Below are 21,683 nucleotides of genomic sequence, written 5' to 3' on the forward strand. Positions count from 1 at the left end.
CTTTTGAAAGCAGCAGGGTGAAGAAGCAATTAGCCTGACATTTTCCTTCAGCAGTTCTATGTCCACTGTGGAAAAAAAAATGCATTTTCCTCATGCTTCTTTCCCAGGCCCCTAGCTCATGGCCTACCAAGCTAGTTGGCTTCATGGTGCTCATTTTCCCCATCTCAATCATAGATGGATCACTGCAAAACAACTAAAAACCAAGAAATGCTTTTTCTGTTATCACTTTTCCATTTGAGCAGTTGCTACCACAGAACTCATGTGACACCAGGTGGAACTGATGGCACAATCCTTACTCTGTTGTGATGTCTTCAATAGAAAACAAGCAAGCTGCCATCCTGGGAAAGGAATCCAGTGATTTCGAATCACCAAAATGGCAAAGTGGATTCTCACACCAAAACTAGTAATTAACACTTATGACTGCCTTTTGCATGGGCTGTCCATATTCTGCCTGCTCTTCCTACCCAAATATCCCATGCCACAGGCAAAATCACAGGCAAGGGTAAAAAGAAGAGAAGATACAAACCTCAGAAAACAAAATGTCACTGAATAAAAAAACATATGTGTCCTGCACTTCTCTAAAAATACCTGCCATGCCTGCCAGTAACAGGTATTAAGCTGGTATAAGTCAGCAGAAACCCAACTTCTCAGAAGTTACTAAGAATTTTCTCTTCAGCAGTGCTGAGCACCTGCAATTCCTGCAGAAGGCTTTGGTTGCTGCAGGCATTTGGTGTTTGCCATACTCAGAAGTCAGGTTTCCTTCTTTCTGATGGTTTGGCTTGTATATTTTTTCTCATTATGCTTAATAATAATGCTGAGATAAATAGCTCAGTGGAGTAAAATACTGTACTCATCAACAATTCATATAGAAGAGTTATATCTAAATAAACAATGTGAGTATTTGGAAAGAGTCTGCAGCAATACGAAGATGTACTTCTCCCAATCACATAGCATAACAATGGAAACAAAGTGCACCCAATATTTTATTTTGGCTTAGACGAAAAACCTCATATAAAACAGTGTTGATTGTATTTCCTTTTCTGCTCATTAAGTGCAACATTCCAGAGAGTTATGTTTAAATTGCAGAATCTCCAGAACACTTGAATGTGACTTACACCAAAGTAAGCTGGCACTGTGAATCTTACAGGCACATGCAACACCTGAAAAACTCCTTCTTCCCACCTATCAATTTATTCTTCTTTTTCTTTCTCCTTCCTAAAAAACACAGAGATTTCCAATACATCAGCAATGACACTTCATATCTCTTGGCTATAACTTCAGATAATGCCTTGGACATTACTATATTACAAAAGAATTATTTTTCTACACTTCCCAGAGCTAATCTGTACCATCTCACCATGTACAGAAATTTACCTAGGCAAGTTACTGGTGGTTTTGAAATATTTTTATAACTTCCAGTACCACTGATACAGCTGGGTTTCCTTCTTGTCTTGGGAAAACTGCCCAAGTGGCAGAGGAAGAGGCTGCCCAGGGAAGTGGTAAAATCACTGTCCCTGGAAGTGTATGTGGCACCTGGGGATATGGCTTAGTAGGGAATGATGATGATGATAGCATAACAGTGGACTTGGTGATCTAAGAGGTCTTTTCCAACCCTAAGGATGTCGCTGCAGGCCCCCAGCTGGGTAATAATTAGCATTGACTCCATGATTGCAGAAGGCTGATCCATTGCTTTATTCTACCATACTATACTATACTATAAAAAAACTTGTAACCCTTACAGACAGTCCAATACAGATTTGACCTAACTGGTCAATCCATCCAAACAACATCCACTGTCCAATTAAGAAATCACCCTTTAGTAAACAATCTCCATAACACATTCCACACATGCACAACAACAGGTGCAGCAAGTGGAGGTAAGAATTGTTTCTCATTCTTTTCTCTGATCTTCTCACAGCCTTCCCCAGGAAAATGCCTGGGGAAGTCATCTGTTGCTCTCTGTGGCCAGAGAGCTGCTGCCACATAAGGATTATATGATTCTATGACTCTTGGCAAAATCCAGCATTTTTAGTTTCCAGATTAGCCAACTTCACATCCTTCAACCTACCTCCCCACTTAAGTTCTAAATTCACACAAATTACAACCTCTGAAGTTCAAAACTCACAATAAAACACCAAAGTAGTGTAGCAAGCTAAAACTTTGAACTACAGTAAGTAAGCTAGAGAGAAACTGAAATGAAAGGCTCTACTTGTCCATTACTCAGAAGAGGGACAAAACTCTTTAATTTTTTTCTCTCAGACAGACCCTGAGTGTTCCTAAAGCTATACTCCTGCTAAAGATTAACAACACTTAGAAAGAAAAAACTACAGAGAAGCCCTAAGCAGAGAACAGACCAAGCACAAAAAGGTACAAAAAGTACACTAAGCATTTCAGTGTGCAATGACAAAATGTAAAGAACATTTAAATCTCTACAAGCAGAATCTTGGTGCAGAACAGATATTTCTTTAATGCCTTTCCTAATTTTACAAGAATCAGAAAATGGTCCACTCCTGCTGATTTAGGAGAACAGGTTACATGTGGGAATAATTATGCAAATTGGATTATTGGATTGCATATGCACTTCTGCACAGGCAGGAGGATGTAATCAATCCTCAAAAGAGGGGATTTCTTCCCATTATTAATTTTTCTAAAACCACATAGCCAAATCCTCTGCAGCACATGCACCCCAAAGCATCACTTACTTGTCACATTTTGGTTTAGGCTGTCACTGCAGTGGTTCATGTGTCTCTCACAGTAGCAAGATGAATGAAATTGAGGATTGGTATGATAAGAATAATACAGTTCTTCCCAACTGTGCCTTCTGTTGTTTGGCTATTCTCTGTAGCCTAATTCATATTCTGATCAGAGAAGTGATAGCTGAAAATCAGGGGTTTTTTATTAACACCATGTACTTCAAAAGGTGCTTCTGTTCATGCATACACACATACAGAGATTGCTCTTCCCAGCCCTCATTTCCTAGGGACACTCCACAGCTCAGCTGCAAGGTCTAATCATGCTACAGATGATGACTGTAGAGGCTTAGGCATGATTTTAAAGATCACTTTATCAAAAGCTCTTTGCAAGGTGTATATTTTACATGTAAAACATTGGCACCAGTGTTAAAAGAACTATCAAATAAACTCACGTATGACAACTCCCATCTTTTTAGCTAACTCTGGAAAAATGAATAAGAGCTTATTTCCTAATAGTTTTGAGATTTCTTTTTTTCCCCCTTTATATTTCTGTGGTTGTGTGTGCACACCAGCACACACCTGTATCTCTGAAGACACATACACAGTGTGTGCTTGGACACATTTTAAACAGATGCATAATGCATAATGTATACTCAAAAAAATGTATTTAACCCTGCTATAGCATGCACATATTCAGATTGTGGCAATTACCTAAGGCTGCCAGCCAGAAACCAGGGTTCCATTAGGCAGACAGAGCACAAAATGCTAATTCCTGTCCTGAAGAACTTTCCACCCTAAGGCAGTTTGGAGAAGAGATGCCAAGGCAGGAGGTGCAAGACAACTACAACTGAAACAGCATGGAAAACAGAATTATTGAGTCACTTCTCAGGTCAGGGCCAAAGACCAGAATTCTATTACTCACAGTTTAAATTAAACCAATATTGGAAAACCATTGGAAATGTGTAAGGGTTACCCTCCTGACTAGCTGCATACTTTTGTAGACAACAAACTGAAAGCTCTGAACATAAGTGGACTTCTGTCAAAACCACTAGCAGCTGGTTATCATAGCTTCCAGCAACCTATGCAAAATCTATTGTTACTTTAGATTTCCAGGTTTACTCCCTCACCTAATATTAATTTAATGTGGGTTTCAGCATATATATCACTGCTGGAAATTACTGCATGGCTTATTTAAGCACTTTGTATAACCATTATACTCCATCATTTGGGATGCAATAAAGATCGGTTGATATATTCAGCAGCGGAATTACTCATTTGTGAGCTATTTGTTTCAAAGAGCCTCAGCCAGTCAAATTGCAAATATATGGGGTTTAGAGATCAGAGCCAACCACTGTAACATATGCTTTTTGAAGCTTATTGCAGTTTTTGCTAAGTAATAATTTAGATAGTATCAGGTGCACTTTGACTAGGGTGCATTGGCTTCTGCTTAGGAAAAAAAGACATCAGCAGTAAAATGGTTCTAATCAGTGCAGCAGCATTCATAACTGCAAAATCATTTTTTATCTACATGACACAGAAGTGGTGCAGACAAAATGCAGTCAAGGCTGCAGTAGCTTTTTGTTTAAAAACAAATTGGAAGGAAGTCCCTGGTGGGGAACAGGAAGTCCCTGTTCTCATTTACTGGGAATGTCTTTCAGTAGTACTGAGGACACACCTGCTGGTTATATTCACCCCTCACCTTCTATACTGCCTCCAAAAACAAAAGTGCTGTCTCATCAGTTGTGCTGAAGGCATGAAGCAACACTGAGAAGTGAATCAGGGAACTGATACAGCTTTAAGGAACTGCAGAGGAAAAAGCTCCCTGATTCATCTCACAGTGTAGCCACAAAAGTAGCTCCTGTGGTACATGTGGAACAGCCGAGCAGAACAGCACATGGGAACATGAGCACTTGGGAAACAAAACAAAACAAAAAAACCCTATGCTTCTCATCCTAACACTGTGAGAAACAAGGCTCTGGGAGGAGTGGTAACAAACAGCCCAAACCCACCAAAACCCTTCAAATGAAGAAAAGTCTCAGCTGCTGTCTCTGGATCTGCAGTCAAAAGAGAGGACATCTGCCAGGTGGATACACTGGTATCCCACAAAGCTAGCTTCCAAAATCCCCTGTGGCAGTTGCTAAGTTTATTAGTAAAGCCCTGGACCTCTCACATAATTGAAAATCTATAGGAAACACAAAATTACATCCAGGTTCTGGAGTTACCTGCCATGATATAAAAAATGTACTGGTGTTTAAAGTGTGTGTTAGCATAGACAACAAAGTAAGGATGAAATATTTTTGCTCTCTAAACATATATATACATATCCACACATACTCCAACCACTCAAAACAAATTCCAGCTGTGACAGTTGTGTACAAAGCAGAAACTCCTTAACATTAAAAAAAGAAGCTATTTTGCTTCAAGTCACCACCAGCTAAATCTAAACTAAATGTACTATTGGGATGGGACAAGTCAACAGAGGTGAACAGGAGAGTTTTCAACTATTCTAAGACTGTGAAAACAACATAGACATACTTAAAGTATTTTCAAGGAACATAGGTGGAAGAGAGTGGTGGTTTTGCTAATGAATGTCATAGGCTTGTCTGTACATCCAACTGTTACCAAGGTGTCTGCTAAATGGATTAAATGGATTTACTTTGCCCTTTGGTACTTCAGCAGACAACATAGTACATAAGATAAATACCACCAACTAATCTAGGCAGAAAGGGCTATTGACATTTTTTATTTATTCATTTTATTTACTTAGAAAAGTACAAGCAGAGAGGAATTAAACCATTGCTGATTTGTTCAGGTTCAATGGGAGGCTATCAGTGAGACTAGATTGCAGTGGGTGGGTGGAGGGATGGAAACAGGGTATGTGAGAAAATCTGCATCATTGGTATTAGCTCAGAGGGCAGCAGCTAGATTGTTGGGAACCACATCCCTTTTCAGTGCTTATTCTTACCAAGAGTTTCAGTAATATGCTCTCAGGCACATGGTGCAATTCTTGGGTAGCCCTGTAGAAGGCCAGGAGCTGGACTGTGATGCTCCTTGTGGGTCCCTTCCAGCTCAGGATATTCTGTGGTTCTGTGAATATCATCTCAGTACAGCCTTTGTCATGGGTCAGGGTTCTGACACACTGTTTCACAAATCCAGACGCAGAACTGAAGTCCCCCACACTCATCTCAAAACTGATGATAGTACTTTAGAAACTAGCTTTGATGGCTTGTGGTCATAATTTTTGTGGTCCCTCATACTTGTTGATCTTTCAAAAGGAGATCAGGAGTAGATGTGTACAGTACAAAACCCAGGAAAACTTTCTGATTATCTAGAAAAAGACTTCTGCATCAGCCTCAACCGTTTTTGCCATAAACCTACTCTCCTCTCCTGTGTCTTTTTTCTCTTCTCATCCTACTCCTCCCAATCTGCTTAAATTTAACTTTAAACCAGAATTTTTCATATTGCCCCCAATGCTCAAAGTACAGCACTTCTCTCTTTTATGTTCCTTTCACTTTGTCTTATATGAGTGCATTAGTGCTTTGTATTCAGTCCCATGTGACTGTCCATCCCATTTGCTCATTCTGAGCCCCTACTTTCTTCTCTCCTTACTGTGTTTTCAGCCAACTTTCTTTAGTTGAGAATGGGAATTCAAGTTCTGTTTACTCTCAAGAATTTTTCTTGTTGACTTTTTTTACACAAGTCTTGATCAGTAAAACTGGCTTAGAACAAAGATTTTGCAAATTGAGTTTATGATTTGTCAGATTAAACTCTTCTTGCTTGTAACAGTCATTTTGAAAGTTTCCATTGCTTCAACCCTGCAAGGTGCTGATCACTCTCAGTTGGATCCCAGGAAATGTGGAGATCTCTGACCTGAAGCTATTTAGGCATTTGGGTTATGTTTGACTGAGCATAGGAACTATTGCATTGATTTAAATGGGACTGCTTGCAAGTTTAAAGCTCAGCATGTGCTTCAGTACTTTGCCTGGCTGGGGCCAGAGGGCTCAGGTTCCCAGAGCTTCAATACCAGCACTACCTACAAATGATACAGGATGGAAAATCCTGATGAGAAGACTTGATAATCAAGTGATTTCTAACCCAATCGTGCAGCTTAGTGCAGCATCTCTGCAATGAAGAAGGTATTTTTGCTCACCTTCCATGCACATCCAACACTAAAAAAGGAGTTTCATGGTGTTCTGCAGAGCATACAGACAAACCTGAGATGGTATACAGCACTGCAAGGTTTTATTGACGTTTGCTTAAGATGATCTATGTAAGTCACTCTTAGATATTCAACCTTCCCAAAGTCATGCCAGTAAAATGTTTATGCTACAACATCATCATCTATTCTCTACTGTATCTCCACGTGCAGACACACACATTATATATCTTCAATTACATTAAAACTATCTATACAATAAGTCACAGTTGAAGCTATACCTTATTTGTTCAAACATCCAAGTTAAATTTACATACTAATGGTTGCATATTTGGCTTTAATAGATGCACTATTAGAAAATAAACATAATAAATGAATAACCATTTTAGCATGAAGTCACCTAATCTTGATGAAAAATATCTGAAAATGCAGCAACCAGGGAATCGATTTAATTTTTATTTGAAAATAACACTAATCACAGACTTAGAAGATAAATATAAATTATATGGAGTAGCATACTAATGATGGATCAGGCAGACCCACCCTGTGCCGTGAATGCAATAAGATCAAACTGGTTGAAATGGATGGTATATACTGTAGATGCTCTCTTGCTCAAGCATGGAATAAAGGATATAGACTAGGATGGTTTAATTTGCTGAAGTTTCCCCTTACACTTGACAGTGCATTTCATTTTCAGCATCTTCTAAAGCTTCAGGACAAGCTCTGTGTCTCCCAGCAACAATCAGGCTTATGCACAGGAAAGATGCACAGGGATGATTTCTGTCCCTGAAAAGTGCACAGTAAGGTAGAAAAATTGGACTTTCTAATGGTGAACAAGAGGGCTCACATACACAGCAAACAGTGCAAACTGGGCTACTGCATAAATCCTTTGTCATCAGAGCAGGAGCTTAATACCTACAGCAAACTGAGCAAAGGCAAATGGGAGCAAGCAGGCCCAGCCTTTGCTATCTTGCACAGGAGGAAGAGGAGCCTGCTTTGATTTCCTTTCCAGTATAATGAACCACTTCTTTCCACACAACTACATCTTTTTGATTATTTTGATCATCTCTGCTATCCTCGACTGTTCACTTTTCAAAGCAGAAAGAGTATCCTGGATTAGGACTTCATACACCATTCTGGCTACAGCTGTGCAGGAGACGAACAGTGTCAATTCAAGTTGTTTGTCAAGACTCCTCACCCCACTTCCAAAGCCTGCTATCCTCTCAGGTCTCCCAGCAGTGCTTCTCCAGGAGCTTTTTCTCTTCTGGAGCCATTAAAATGATCCTGCTTAGAAAATCTATTATTTTGAGTTTTGAAGCTACCAGGTAATTATAAAGGAATTGAATTTTGAGGGACCATGAGTCCCAGCGGGCACTAGGAAGGAGCAGCCCCTGGAGATGATGGCAGGGGGTGATAAAAAATAGGTGGTGCTAGGCTTATTGCAGATATTGCAGAATATTACAGATAATGCAGAAATGAGGAAATCAAGAAGACAGCAACTCCTATAATCTCACAGAGGGAGTTTTGCTAGAAATCTGATCCAGTTTCCTTCTGTACCACTGCCAGAACAGCCATAATCATGCTTCTGCTTGACCTCAGTGCAGACCACAAGGTTCGTCAGCAATTGAAATAAATAACTATTTAAATCATCAGCAGCCAGAGACACCGGCAGCATCAAATGAAAGTGACTTTGTGAAAGGAGAACACACTAAGAGTCACTCAACATGATGTGCCACTTGCTTGCCTTGGCAGCAAAATGATGGAGGCTCCAGGATCCATCCTGCTGTCAGACACCTTTCTTCTTAATCAGCACCTCTGGGCTCACCACACTACATCTGAACTGTGAGTGCCTTCCTTCTCTAAATATTATTTCATTTTTGTACCTTTCCTTGAGACTTGTCAGCCCATCGACTTCTTTTTTTTTTTTTTTTTTTGTAAGAATGCTGGCTCAGCATAAACCAGCGAGGGATTACATGGAACTGTGCTCAGAGCCCTGACAAACAGAGACATAATACAGCAGACTAGATCGGAACTGAGCCTTTCGTTTTATTACATTGTGCCTTGCAGGCTCTTGGTCCTTCCTGCCCTGCCCATCCTCAGCCTTTCATTTCACAGCCTGAGCAGAAGTCCTACACAAACCATTGAAAGCAAGTTACCAGACCCTGATCCTCACACTGCTGTGACTTGTGTCAAATCATAGCTGAAGTGATTTGCTAACCCAAACCCAGGCAATAATCTGATCTGTGGGGAGAAGCACTCTAACACTGCTGTGCTGAGTGGCCACAGTGGTACAAGCACTGTCAGCTTTTTCCAGCAGCTTTTTGACCTACTGAAGCCTGCGTGCATGTACTGAGCAACTGATGACAAAGGGAAAAATCTGACACATTCAGGCTGTTAAAAGGCATAAGACATATACTCTAAGTCCCAAGAAAATGCTCCAATTAAATGCAGTTTTTGAGCAAGAGTATATTTAGCCCAGCTAAAGGTTACTGCTATGCTGTGTGGACTTAATGTATTTGAAGAACATTTTAAAGAAGAGAAAGAAAAATATTTATGTTGGTGTACCATATTCAGATTATAAGGAAGGATTTGGAGGAGTACCCAAAGGTTGAGAGGTCTCTCTCAGTTAATCACATAAAGGATGGACATTTAACTGGACCTTCTGAGCCACAGGATTCAATTTCTGTCGTGAAAGGCTCTCAAAACACTTGGTCTGTCTTTGTTCAGTTCAGTCAGGCTGAAAAGCACTGCATGGTCTTGCATGCAGAAAATCTGCCACTTTTAAAATATCCATTGAGATTTCTTACAACATCCACACTGGAAGACAGGCTAAAACTTTTCTTTCAAATATCATATGAATAAACCATGTGATTCATTAATTATGACTCCTTAGCAAGCAGACAGCAACAAAAGGTCTGTTAACTTGGTTTTACAGCATACCTGAAAAATAAAACAAAGTGCTGTGAAAAATAACACAGAACAGAAGAAAAAAATGGAGATCTTATGGTAGCAACGAAGAGTATTTCATAGTATTTTCATTTGAAGGGTCGTTAACCCTTTAGAAAGCAATGCCAATATGTACTAGAAGTATGTACAGCACAGAGCTTGAAAAAGCTCAATGTAAAATACCAGATAAAAGCTGGATATAGACTTGCTTTCAAACAAAAACCCAAGCTTGCCTCCATTCTCTTATATTCAGATAAAGAATTGAAAAATGTAAACTAAGAGTTGGGGAGAACTACCAAAACTGAAGGTGAAACATCCAAGTCAAGTAGGTGCCTGTATGTATTAAAAGAGAAAGGAGGAAAAATGAAAAAAAAGAAAAAAAAAAGAATAAAAATAAAAGAGAAATAATAATTTAAAAGTCCCTAAGCATTACCTTATATCAGAGAAAAAAATCTGTTTCTAAAACATTGGCCATACTCTTTCTTTAGAAGAGAAAAAGGACCAAAACTAAGGCTACCAAACAGCACCAATTAAAAAAGAAATCCCATTCAGCTTCCTAGAAACCATGTACTTTCCTCTGAGCTTATCCACAGTAACCTGTGCCTTTGCCATCTTCAGATTGCTTCACTACACCTGACTTACCTAAAACTGAACATGAAAACTACATGCAGCTTAGAGAAGTTAGACACCCAGCCCTCTCTTTGATCCAGCCTCAACATCAGTCCATAGCATTCCAACAATCTGGGCCTTTCCTCAAAAGCCAATCTACTGCTAATATCAGCTGGAAGCTTGGATCCACAGTTTTAAAGCAAGCCAGAAATCTCATCTTAGCTCCATCAGATTGCAATCTATAAACAAAGCCACAAGCTCAGGAGCAAAGCCAATCAGAAAGACAGGGGCTGAAAATGAGACTGGAGCATTTTTTTACTGAAAAGAGCAACAAACATTCTGTAGGAGATCAAGGAAACCTACAAGCAGACAAACCTTCAGGAACAGTGGCAAAATCATGGCTTTCTGTAAGATAACTAACTACAGGCTGAATGCACTAATGCCAGTTATCACCAAACAAACAAATAAAAAAAACCCCAATCAACCAAAAAAATTCCCCAAACCCAAACAGCCAAAACTATCCCCCAAACTTATCTCAAACAGTATTTTGATGCAACCAAACAAGATATGCAAGAATTGCCATGAATTAAAACAAATGGATGGATGCTGCTACTGGTGTAGAGACTACTCAAATGTCATCTATCACTGTTGATTTCCCCTTTAATTATTACAGTTCTTAAAAAAAACATAATCAAGCTGTACACAAAGAAACCAAACTAAAAGGTAAAAGGCAGATGCAAAAAGTATTTTACTGCTTTAGCATTTCAGACTTCATCAAGCATCCATGTCAGCTTAACTCCCCCAAAGACCAGCTGAGATCACCTGACTTGAACCTCCCAGTGCTGCTGCTGAAGAGTATTATGGAAGCAGCATTTCCACTCAATCCAGTCATGCCTGATTGCTTTGTGAGTACAAAAAGCAAGATGAGGTTGCTAACTACAAAAATCACCACAGCAGAGGAGTTACAAAACAAATACAAGCTGAGCCTGCACTCTCCCCTCCAATGCCAGGAGAAAAGAGCTGACAGTGAGATGGCAAGGCACATCCACAAAGAATTTGCTAAAGGTTAACATTGCAACTCACGTTGACATCAATGATTGTAGAGTGAAAACAATGGGAAAAATTAAGAACGTGTTGCGATCCTTCAATGCTTTGCATCAGACACATTTATAATGAAACAGAATCAAGGACACAACTCAAGGACATAACCAAATCATAACATAACCAAACCACAGGCCTAAATCAATCCCTATTCTGGATATATTTAAAAGTTGAATATGTGCTTAAACATTACTCAGAACAGGATGTTGACTGGTTATCAGCAGGAACTTAAACATTATCTGGTTGAAAAAAATGTTATTATCAAAAGCTGGATTTTACTGCAGTACATCAGAGAATCATGATTGCTGTAAAGCTGTTGCTTTAAAACCTAATCTTTTAACGACTCCGAATTTTAATTGTGTGATATTCATTAAGAATGCACATACATCACAGTAAATTATTATCATGTATATGTTATTTTACCTGGAACTTTACTTTTTGCCAAATGTGAGGCCCAATAAATTGTTTCAAGAAGCGTTCATCTTCACTCCAGAACAGTCGGATGTCAGGGATATCATACAGGATCATGGCCAGCCTCTCCAAACCCAAGCCAAATGCCCAGCCAATTTTATCCTGAGCACCAGCTGCAACATATAAGATAAAAATTCAAGAGCTTAAGTTCACAACATGGAAAATTACTGATAAAATGTTCATCTATTTATTAAGAGGGAATAATGAAAAAGGTGAAATGGCAGACCAGAAAATCTTACAAGTAAGTGCCAAATGAATGATCTAAAGTCTACAGGACAGATCCTACTTAAATCAAAAACTGCAGCAAGACTGAGCACATCACTGAGTCCAGGAACCAAAAGTGACAATAAAACAAAGCCACAGCCTTGACAACCTGTGTCCAAAGTTTCAGACAAGCTTGAGAAATGCTGCATAATGCTATACATCACTACCCTTCGCTTAGAGCTGAGCATTTCCTCACTTGACTCCACTGTTTCATAAGACACATAAACATGAATTCCCTGTTCAGAGTATTTTCCTTGGTCTGACAGACCAAGTCAAGCCTACAGAGCATTAACATCATTACCAACATTTCAAAAGACCATAATTGTCTCTTTTGAGGCTTCTGGAAGAAACAGAGCAAGGGGATGTGAGGCACTGTTGCATTAGCATCACACCTCCAACCAGGGAAATCCTGAGCTGCTGTTCCTGGGAAAAGCCACTGCTCTCACAAGTCTCTTTTATGCAGCACTAAATATAAAAGGACAAGAATATTTAATAAAGAAAAGCTGTACAGATATTAATGATGCAACATTTCTGTCAGGAAAGTAAATATTCATACCTTCCTTCATTTATAGGGCAGGAGCACTGATTCATGCAAACAGGGATCTTTTCAACACAAAAAACTAAGTCTATGTTTAGCCATCAGCCTACTGATTTTGAAATAAGCTGAGAGCCCAGAAGCCCTCACAAAGGCTCAGAGCTTTTAAAAACTTAAACAAATGCCTAAACAAACACACCTGCAGAATGGATGTGTGCATGTGTGACAGACTTGACTTCACACCATCAGCACTTGCAGTGTGCTCCCGAGTCACACAACATCACTGAACATCTCACAGCTATGCGCCAGGGCCACAGGAGCCCCTCCAGTATCAATTTGAACTAATTTTTTGGAAACTTTGAATTCAGCAGCTTTCCCATCTTCCTGCAGGAAGGTGGAAGCACAAGTCTTATTTCTGACCCTTGTCTCTGCTATCAGAAAGGAAACAGCTCCCATTGTTTAGGCACTGATGACAGACATGCTGAGTTATCCTGTTGTGTTCAATGCTGAGACTAAACAGGCCTGAATTCTGTTCAAATAGAGAAAGGCATACCAAACTTGGGAAAAGAGACACACTCACAACTTCAATTCCATTAATTCACCTGAACTTGCCTATTTTTCTGGAATAACGGGTCCTCGGCAGAGGCTGTGTCTCACCTGCTGCATCAGCAGTATTGTGCTGCCACAGCAGTTACATCAACTTGTAAGAGCACTTCATAGAGGAGTCAGGATATTCTGCCTGACCCTCCTCATGTGCTCAAAGGTAAGATTTTTCACTTCCTGACATTTGAAAGCAGACAGTTCATCAACTGAAGTGTGGAAGTCCTACAAAATAGAGGACTGGGTGCGAACTCACGGCAGAGATGCTGAAAAAAGTGCTTAGACCAACCAGCAGACTATGAGCAGCTCTGACTCTGGAAACCTGCAATCCATGCTACATTACATGAAGAACTGCACAACTTGCTTTTGCTGAGTTTTAGAGAACACAGAGTGACTACAAAGAACGTATTGAAATTTGTATTTGGGAGCAATTCTGAGCTTTGACTTTAAGCATAGACCATAAACTGCTCCTCTTCCATGCTAAAAGTACTACTCCTCTCCATACACCAGTATATTAAAGTAATTACATTTGTATGGCTGTGAAAAAGGGAATATAATTCATTGTAATGGTGCTGCTTCTTCAAACTTCCAGCTTGCCTTTCCTAGATCAGCAACTCCTGCCTCAATGACAGAGCTCCTATTCATTCCAGAAGTACCAAATTTTCACATACATATATGGGCATTTCTGTAGATCAACCCCCTCCTCCAGATGTAGAGTAAAGCACCAGGAGCAATATCCATGAAGGTTCTGAATGGTCACTGCTTACTCTCAACAGAGGCATTAAACCTGAAACCTAAAGATGCTAGAATAAGCACTAGCATTATTAATTCACAGATGCTCAATAAAGTATACATGATGGGGGTGATGATCCTCCTTCCTCATACTAGTGATGATTCCTGGTAGATCAGACAGGAAAAAAAATATGACAGAAGAGACGAACAGGTGTATATTCTGATTAGCAGAGCTTTACATTTATAACTTGAGCTTTTTATTATTTTGATATGAGAATGGTTTTCACTGTAACACCTTTTTCCTCAGTGACTTGCTATCAACTTGAACTCTGCAATGAATGTCTAGATTTTGTATCAGCAACTTCTTTTCTATTCAGGTTTTCTTGGTTGGTTTGTTGGGTTTTTTTTAGAAGGACTGGGACACTTCACAGGTTTTTTATTTGTAGCAGACAAAGAAATTCTGCTATCTGCCTAGCAGCTCAGAGCATTGTCATCTGAGCTACGATTAAACACCTATTCACCAAACTGAACTTGTCTTTTGGATGATCCTTGTACAATTATCAGCCTTCAAACCACAAGCTTCTCAAATGTCTCCTGTGAAAGCTGTATCAGTGAAGAATTACCTCTACTCAGACAAAATAAATGAAAGAAAAAGGAAAATTCAGATTATTAAAATTCCTCTTCAAATCAGCACTAGCAAATCTCTGCACTCGGAATCTTCAGTTATTTTGTCTCTGATCTCTTTTACAACTTTCTATTTGTAAAGCTCCAAGTCAATGAAGCATTCACTTAAGTCATTTGAACAACTTCCTTGGGGGACTCAACAAGATTAATGCATTCTTCTAAACATATTTCTGACTGGAAATTATCAGGTGACTTAGAAATTAAATGAGCCAGTAATCATCCTGTTGAGTGAGGGAGCAACCCATAGCTTTCCCAACACAAATACATGTTTAAATGCACCAAATTTTGGCAAGTATTATGCAAAGAAGTCAAGTGAATGTGAATCAACAAGACAGGAAGAGTGAACACAGAACAGCATTAAATATGGCAAAATGAAAATTGAGGTTTTGATGAGGGGACCTGGCCAAAGCAGCAGATTCCAGGGACCTGGTGGGGCAATCATAGCATCACTGCTTGAAATAACACAGCCCAACAGATAAAGATTTCCTGACACATGAGCTTTCCCCAACTGGCCATCAAAGATTTTTATACTGCCAGGCTCCTGCTGCCTCACATGAAAAATTTGACTCCTCACCAGAAGAAAATTGCTGGAAGCTTTGCTTGTCAGGTAGCCAAAAGATGGAGGAGGAAAGGACAAAACAGTTTGACTGGCTTCCCACACTGGGAGCTAGGACAGCCCAAATCTGATGTCAGAAGGTTGCACCATTGCAGCTCTAACAGAGAAGCTCAAGAATCCTTATCTTCCTTGATAAGTCATATCTATTTATCCTGGACTTAAGCTTCAAGCCCAGGTGAATCAGTTTACATGTAATGTAGACCAAGCAAGTCATTCTCCAAAAAGCAATGTTAAATGAAAGTTAAATTTGCTCAGTCAGGATTGGAATCTTCCCAATTATTCACTAAGGCATAAATAATGACCTGCCAGAATTAATGGATTATATTGCCCTGAATCCTCAGAAAAAAACACAGACAGAAACACTCAGCCTCTCAAGGAGTGTGAGGCAAGACATTCTGCTCTGTACAACAATTTTAAGACATAATTTGCAACATAGTATTAGTAACAGGTTGACAAAACTTTTTTGGTTTACATTCCAGTCATACTTATTTTTGTATCGATACTGGCTTTTATTTAAGAATTTTTGCTACTTCTGTAAAACTGCCAATAAAGAAATCTTTCTTTCAATAGATCATAAATCGAGTCTTCAAATTGTCATACTCAGCAGTTATTGAGAAGTGAAAGAAATTAAATTTTGATATTGGATTGAGACAAAAACATGAATACACAACAGCCTGCATAGAAGGTGTTCTTCACAAAATGCACAAAAATTAATACACCCAAAGTATGAGTAGCTGAAATCTGGGATGAGTTCCAGAAGCAAAGACCTGAATTTGATCTCTTCCTTTCAGTCTAAACTATGAGTGTTAATGGAGCCAGTTCTAGAACTGAAATGGTGGGAGAAGGGGTGAACAGATTCTCAAGGGCACATGGATTACACATCATGTTTTACAAAACAAATCAGCTTTAAACTGTATAGAAAGTAAGTTATAGACATAATGAACACGCAACTTGACACAAAATACCACAAATTCTGGAAACAAATGCCAAGGCCCAGATTTGAGTTCTGTGTGATTAATGGACAGCTTACGAATCAGGCTTTGAAAAACAGGTTCTGCAAAATAAATATTTACTTATTTCTAGAGACTAGGAATGCATGGTCTACATAATTGCCACAGTAATGAGGCAAACATGTTTACTTGTGTTAAAAATAAGCCATTATAAATTATATCTTTATTATTTCCATAAGTTATTTCAGCTAAAACTCCCATATGTAGGGAGTAAAAAGCTTTACATGGAAAAAAAGTAATATTAAGGCGTCAGTCTAATAGAGAAGAGCTTCTGAAACTGCAAGGTCATGTGGCTGGAATTTTAAGCAAGTGAGGCCAAAAAGCTTACCCAAGTTTTCTCTGAACTCCTCTCCAGTGAAAGCAAAAATCAAGACCATCACAGCGTTCTCTTGTAATTCAGTTAAACTGATGCATTCAGGCTCCTGTGTGCAACTCAGCTTATATTACACCCTAAAATGAGGACTTGGCATTCAGACTATGCATGCTAAAAAAGCCACTCTTCAAAAACTCAAGAAAAGAAGTAAACATTCAATTATGCCCATTCTATGTAAAGAGAACTTATCTTTCTGAATCTCATCTGTGGAATAATTTTCTAACAATAATAGTCACTTTGAGACCACAGCTATGTCTCCTGGGTCAGACTGCTCTGTTCTGTTCTCTCCATTTGAAAACTAAGCAAAAGAACTTTAAAGGTTTCGAATAAGTTTTACTAAGTATGTTTATTTTTGTTCTATAACCAAAAGAGCCATGTATATACTAAAAGAACAGTCTGCTTAAAAAATCTACCCAGGGAAGCCATCCACCAGATTCTGCTTTCTTCTAATATGTAACTAACATTCATTCTACCATTTTACCAGTATTTCAACAGGTCAAGTAGCTGGGAAGAAAACATTTCTGATGGGGAGAAATTAATGACCAGAGCAGAAGAGGACAGGAAAACTAGATTAGTAAGAAGAGGAAAGAGTAAACCAAAGCAAAAACAAGGAGAATTGAGAATTGAAAAAATACTATTTTTTCCTACCTTCAATTGATACTTTTAACTTCAATTTTTTTCATCTTTCTGCTTCTGAAGTTATGAATTCCTCAGTCCTCCTTCCTTGTTCCTTTCCATCTTCCTACTTTTTCCCAAGACCATCTCTCTGGTTCCTAAGCATTCCCAACATAATCAATGACAAATCCTCTATTAAACAGAACCTTACTTACACCCTAGGATATTTTTTCAGCATTCATAACCATACACTGCAATAGCATTCTACCTTTCAAATTATGTACAATAAAGCATCCACTTAACTCCCAAGAGCAATTCAAGACATTAGTCGGTAACTATAAATACTTTAATGGTATATGGTTTTCTATTTCTCTGTATTTCAGCCTGCATAGCTGAACAAATGGCTTGCTTAGTTTTTGAGGGCTTTTTTCCTTACTCCTGTCTCAAGGCTGAATGTTTTCAATGGATGACAGTGCAATTTGCTGTCCTAATTTATGTCACAGAGCAAAAAATTAATTGACTCATTCGCTCTTTTCCCCCTGGCTCTGCCTGCAGGCTACAGTATTGCTCTTTTTGTTCCTTGTATGCAAAAGCAAACTCCAATTCCTTTTTTTATGTTTTGTTCATTCAGGAAAAGCTGGATTTTGAGAATTTGGGCCTTTTAATATCTTCTAATATTGTTAAATCTCCCTAGACACTGGGGCCACGGAGATTTGAAAAAATAAATGCTATAAAGAAATACATGAGGAGCTCCCACATGAGAGAAAGACTAAGCCTACAATACAGTTCAGAAATTCAATTATGAATCTCATTTTTTCAGGGTGTAAGTACAGATGGTCAAATTCTCTTCACATATATTCATTGCCCCAGATGCAACTTTCTTGGAAAAATTTCACCAAAGTTGACTTCTTAGTGTCTTACAAAATGGCCTTTCCTTGCAGAACAACACAGAGCAAGGAACAAGAACACGAAGATCATCACAATGTGGGACAGTCTTCACAAGATTAAGACATCCTCAAAAGAGCCAGAGGTAGCAGTTTATCTATCATAGCACAGGACACTGTTCAGCATGTTCAATATTCCTGTTCAAGAATCAGAACAGCCAGAACACCTGCATATATATAAAAAGGTTAAAAAATATGTTCAGCTGACAGCAGCACACTCTTGTGATTACTCCAAAAGCTTGACATTGCACAATAAATTCAACTTCCACGGGCAGGGACTGATACCAGTTTGTTTTTCTACAGCATGTACCATAAAGAAGCCTTGAGTTTATGACTGGGGTTCCTTGGCTTTACAATATATAAAAATAATAGACAGATAAGGTTTACGATTTAGCTCCTCTGCCACAAACTCATTCTTGGGAAGAAAGTAATGAAAAGCCTTATGATCACTTAGGCATCACTTTTCTTATAACTGGAGTTGGGATAATAGTCCTTCCTTTCCAGAATGATTTAGGTAAGACACACAATAAATGTAAAATATTGAATTTCAAAATCTTTCTGTCAATAGTTCTTCAGTATTCTGATGGTAAAGCTGAGAGAAGATTTCATACTGAACTACAGCATTTATAGTCCAACTTCAATGAACTCCAATGAATTCCACTACATGTGTTTTGTATCAGCTCTGACAAGGTTCTGGGTATACACAATTTATTTATTTTTAAGAAGGCACAACATAAAAGGTCTGGGTGTATTTAAATGTATTGTCACATAGCACAGGATCAAAAAATTTTGTTCAGAAGCACTACTCCCAGTTTTTCTTTCTTCTTACTAGAGAACTACTCCATCAGCTCTGTGCCACAACAGCTTGAAGGACATTTCTTACTTTTGCTCACAAAGGGCTCTTCAAAGAGTGGCTTCCCAACCCAAGCCTACTTATTGATCCCCCATCTTAAAAATTTTGACCATTGCATGTTCCTGGACAAAATATTTTCTGTCAATAGGTCTCATGCTATTAAAGACATAGATGTGATTTAAACATGTAATTACAGACATTAGCAAATGGGATTTGAAGACAATGTCACAAAAGACCTTCTTGCATTTTTTGCTATATTGCTCCTGAGTTCAGTGTTTCCAGCTGGCATTTGTCAAACCTGAATACCTGCAAATACCTTTATCTGCACCTGTAAAACAGCTATGGATGCTTAACTAGTCTTCTGGTACATTTTGTACACAGGTATGTAAAAAGGGAAAGTATATAGCTGTAGCACAGACACCTCAGGAGACTCAATTCTGTGGGCCAGGAAAAGACATAGTGAGCCACAGCCTGCTCTTCCTCCCAGGCCTAAAATCTCCTGTTTCCTCTCTCATCTTCATGTTCCTAGGAGCACTCAGATGGAGCAAAACCTGAACTTACAAATTATAGGTTCTTCAGCTTGTAGTGCACTGCTTGACATCTGTGAAGCAACAACCCTTTGAAATGCATCACCAGGTAAAGGACTTGAGCTGTGCCTAATCCTATACCTGCTCAGTGGCACTGTGAAATGGCACTGTCATGTCCAGAGCTCTTCTGGGGCAGAAACTGAAAGGTTTCACTCAAGGCAAAAGAATTCTCCCTCCTACCCAGTTCATGTTTTGGTCATTTACAATTTGATGACTATGAATATATTCTCTTGGGATCTGGGGAGGCTTCCAAGCAGATGCAGAGGTATCTGCAAGAATATGCTGAGAAGCAACATAATTTTGGGCAACACTGGTGGCTATTTAACCAGTAACTAAACATTGCAAAGCATCTGATCTAAACCAGATCCTTCAATTCTACTGTAAATAAGGAGAGAAAACCACAAATAATTATTCACTCTATCTATGATAAGAAATGCAGAAATAAACACTTAACTTTTAGACATGTAAATCAGGTTAGATGAATTTGACTCTATGCATTCATTTCAGCTTCAAGTTTTACTATGAAACTAGCATCACTGTATAATTACAAGGAAAAGAACAAAAATCTTTCATCTCAGAGGAATCACCTCATGTTAATATCTCTTTTAGATTTCTCTCTCAAATTTCTTTTAATTATTTTCCTCATTTCTAGCAACTTCTTTAATCATTTCGGTACTCATATGATACAAATGCAATGGAAATTACGTTTCAAGTACTCCCCTGTCCTTATTTCCCTCTTCCTGCACTGCACAAAGTATCTATAGCCACTTAAAAAAATTATAAGTTATATAATTAATTTCAAGTCATCTTATTCATCAGTAATACTAAAGAATTACAGCCAGACCTCCATGCTTTTCTTGCTTATGAGTAGAACATTTAGGTTAGTGATTATCTTTAAAATTATGCCACCATCTCCATATGAAATAGGTGACAAAAAATGTTTAAAATGAAGTAATTGTTCCTTAAAGTTCAAAGTAACTCTTTTTCATTTACTCAGATTTGTACAAAATTCATGAGTTCTGGCAGCAGTACTTTTTTTTCTCTGAAGTACAATGATTTTGTTAAAAGGTGACATAAATTGTATTAAAATTTGGCATAGAGTGGTTGAAATAGCTTCACACAATACAATATTACCAGCTATTGGAGATGAAAGAAATGTAACATCATGAAGTCTCACCTAAAATATATAAGAAAAGCTTAGGAAAAGACAGAAGAAAAAGTTTTGCTTGAAATCCTTGAAATTATTAATTGAAGCACATCAGCTGTTTTTTGCAGAGGCTTTTTACTTACTCTTGCCATGCAGTTGACAAGGCATGTAAAAGATGATGGAACAGATACACGAGTGAGGGATGGGTTGCAGGATGACCCTGCAACTACCCTCTGCCTAGCTATACATACACATACATCTACGTATATGTACTCTATAGAACAGTTTACACCATTACACAGGGGCCAACAGCACCAAACAGACCAGCTTTATTTACCTGTGAATGAGGAAGGATTTTCCTTAGAAAAGATTCCAAGAAGACTAAGACTGCCACATAAAGCACTCAATCTTTCATAGCTACTTGAAAAAAAGCCCCATGTTTCTCCCACTATGTTCATATAAATTCTCAATTTTGTCTAATATTTTGTATATGTAATAGAGATGTGTACACATGGAATTACTCTACAATACTTGTAATTATATTACACTGATGACTCATAAGAATGTGATGATATACAACAGAATACTTCCATTTTTCAGTTTTCAATTTAAAACATCCAGAAAATGGCCCACAAAAGTGAGCCTTAATACAACACTTGGTGTGTCAATGAAACATTCAGATATTCTGAAAAAGTAGAATTAAGGTTGCCTGAGGAACACTAAAATGCTCTCATCTTAGCAATACAT

The 21,683-nt window shown here is 38.5% G+C and overlaps 1 protein-coding gene across 15 annotated transcripts in view; it reads right to left on the minus strand.

Annotated features, from left to right (window-relative positions):
• The window catches only part of FARS2 (phenylalanyl-tRNA synthetase 2, mitochondrial), a 231,091-nt gene that overhangs the window by 83,263 nt on the left and 126,145 nt on the right, over nt 1-21,683 (minus strand). For 14 of the 15 annotated variants that reach the window (XR_011683305.1, XM_071452559.1, XM_071452542.1 and 11 more), the window contains one exon: nt 11,929-12,089. Coding sequence is in view for 13 of the 15 variants with exons in the window: in XM_071452559.1 (XP_071308660.1) it covers nt 11,929-12,089 (161 nt within the window). In the remaining 2 variants the exon portion in view is untranslated. Of the gene's footprint in view, nt 1-2,702; nt 2,878-3,404; nt 3,541-11,928; nt 12,090-21,683 lie in introns of all 15 variants that reach the window. The other variant, XR_011683332.1, reaches the window with a different exon arrangement.

This window comes from Agelaius tricolor, unplaced genomic scaffold, assembly GCF_023055355.1.
Source record: "Agelaius tricolor isolate 1412-34295 unplaced genomic scaffold, bAgeTri1.0.p SCAF_2, whole genome shotgun sequence".
NCBI lineage: Eukaryota > Metazoa > Chordata > Aves > Passeriformes > Icteridae > Agelaius > Agelaius tricolor.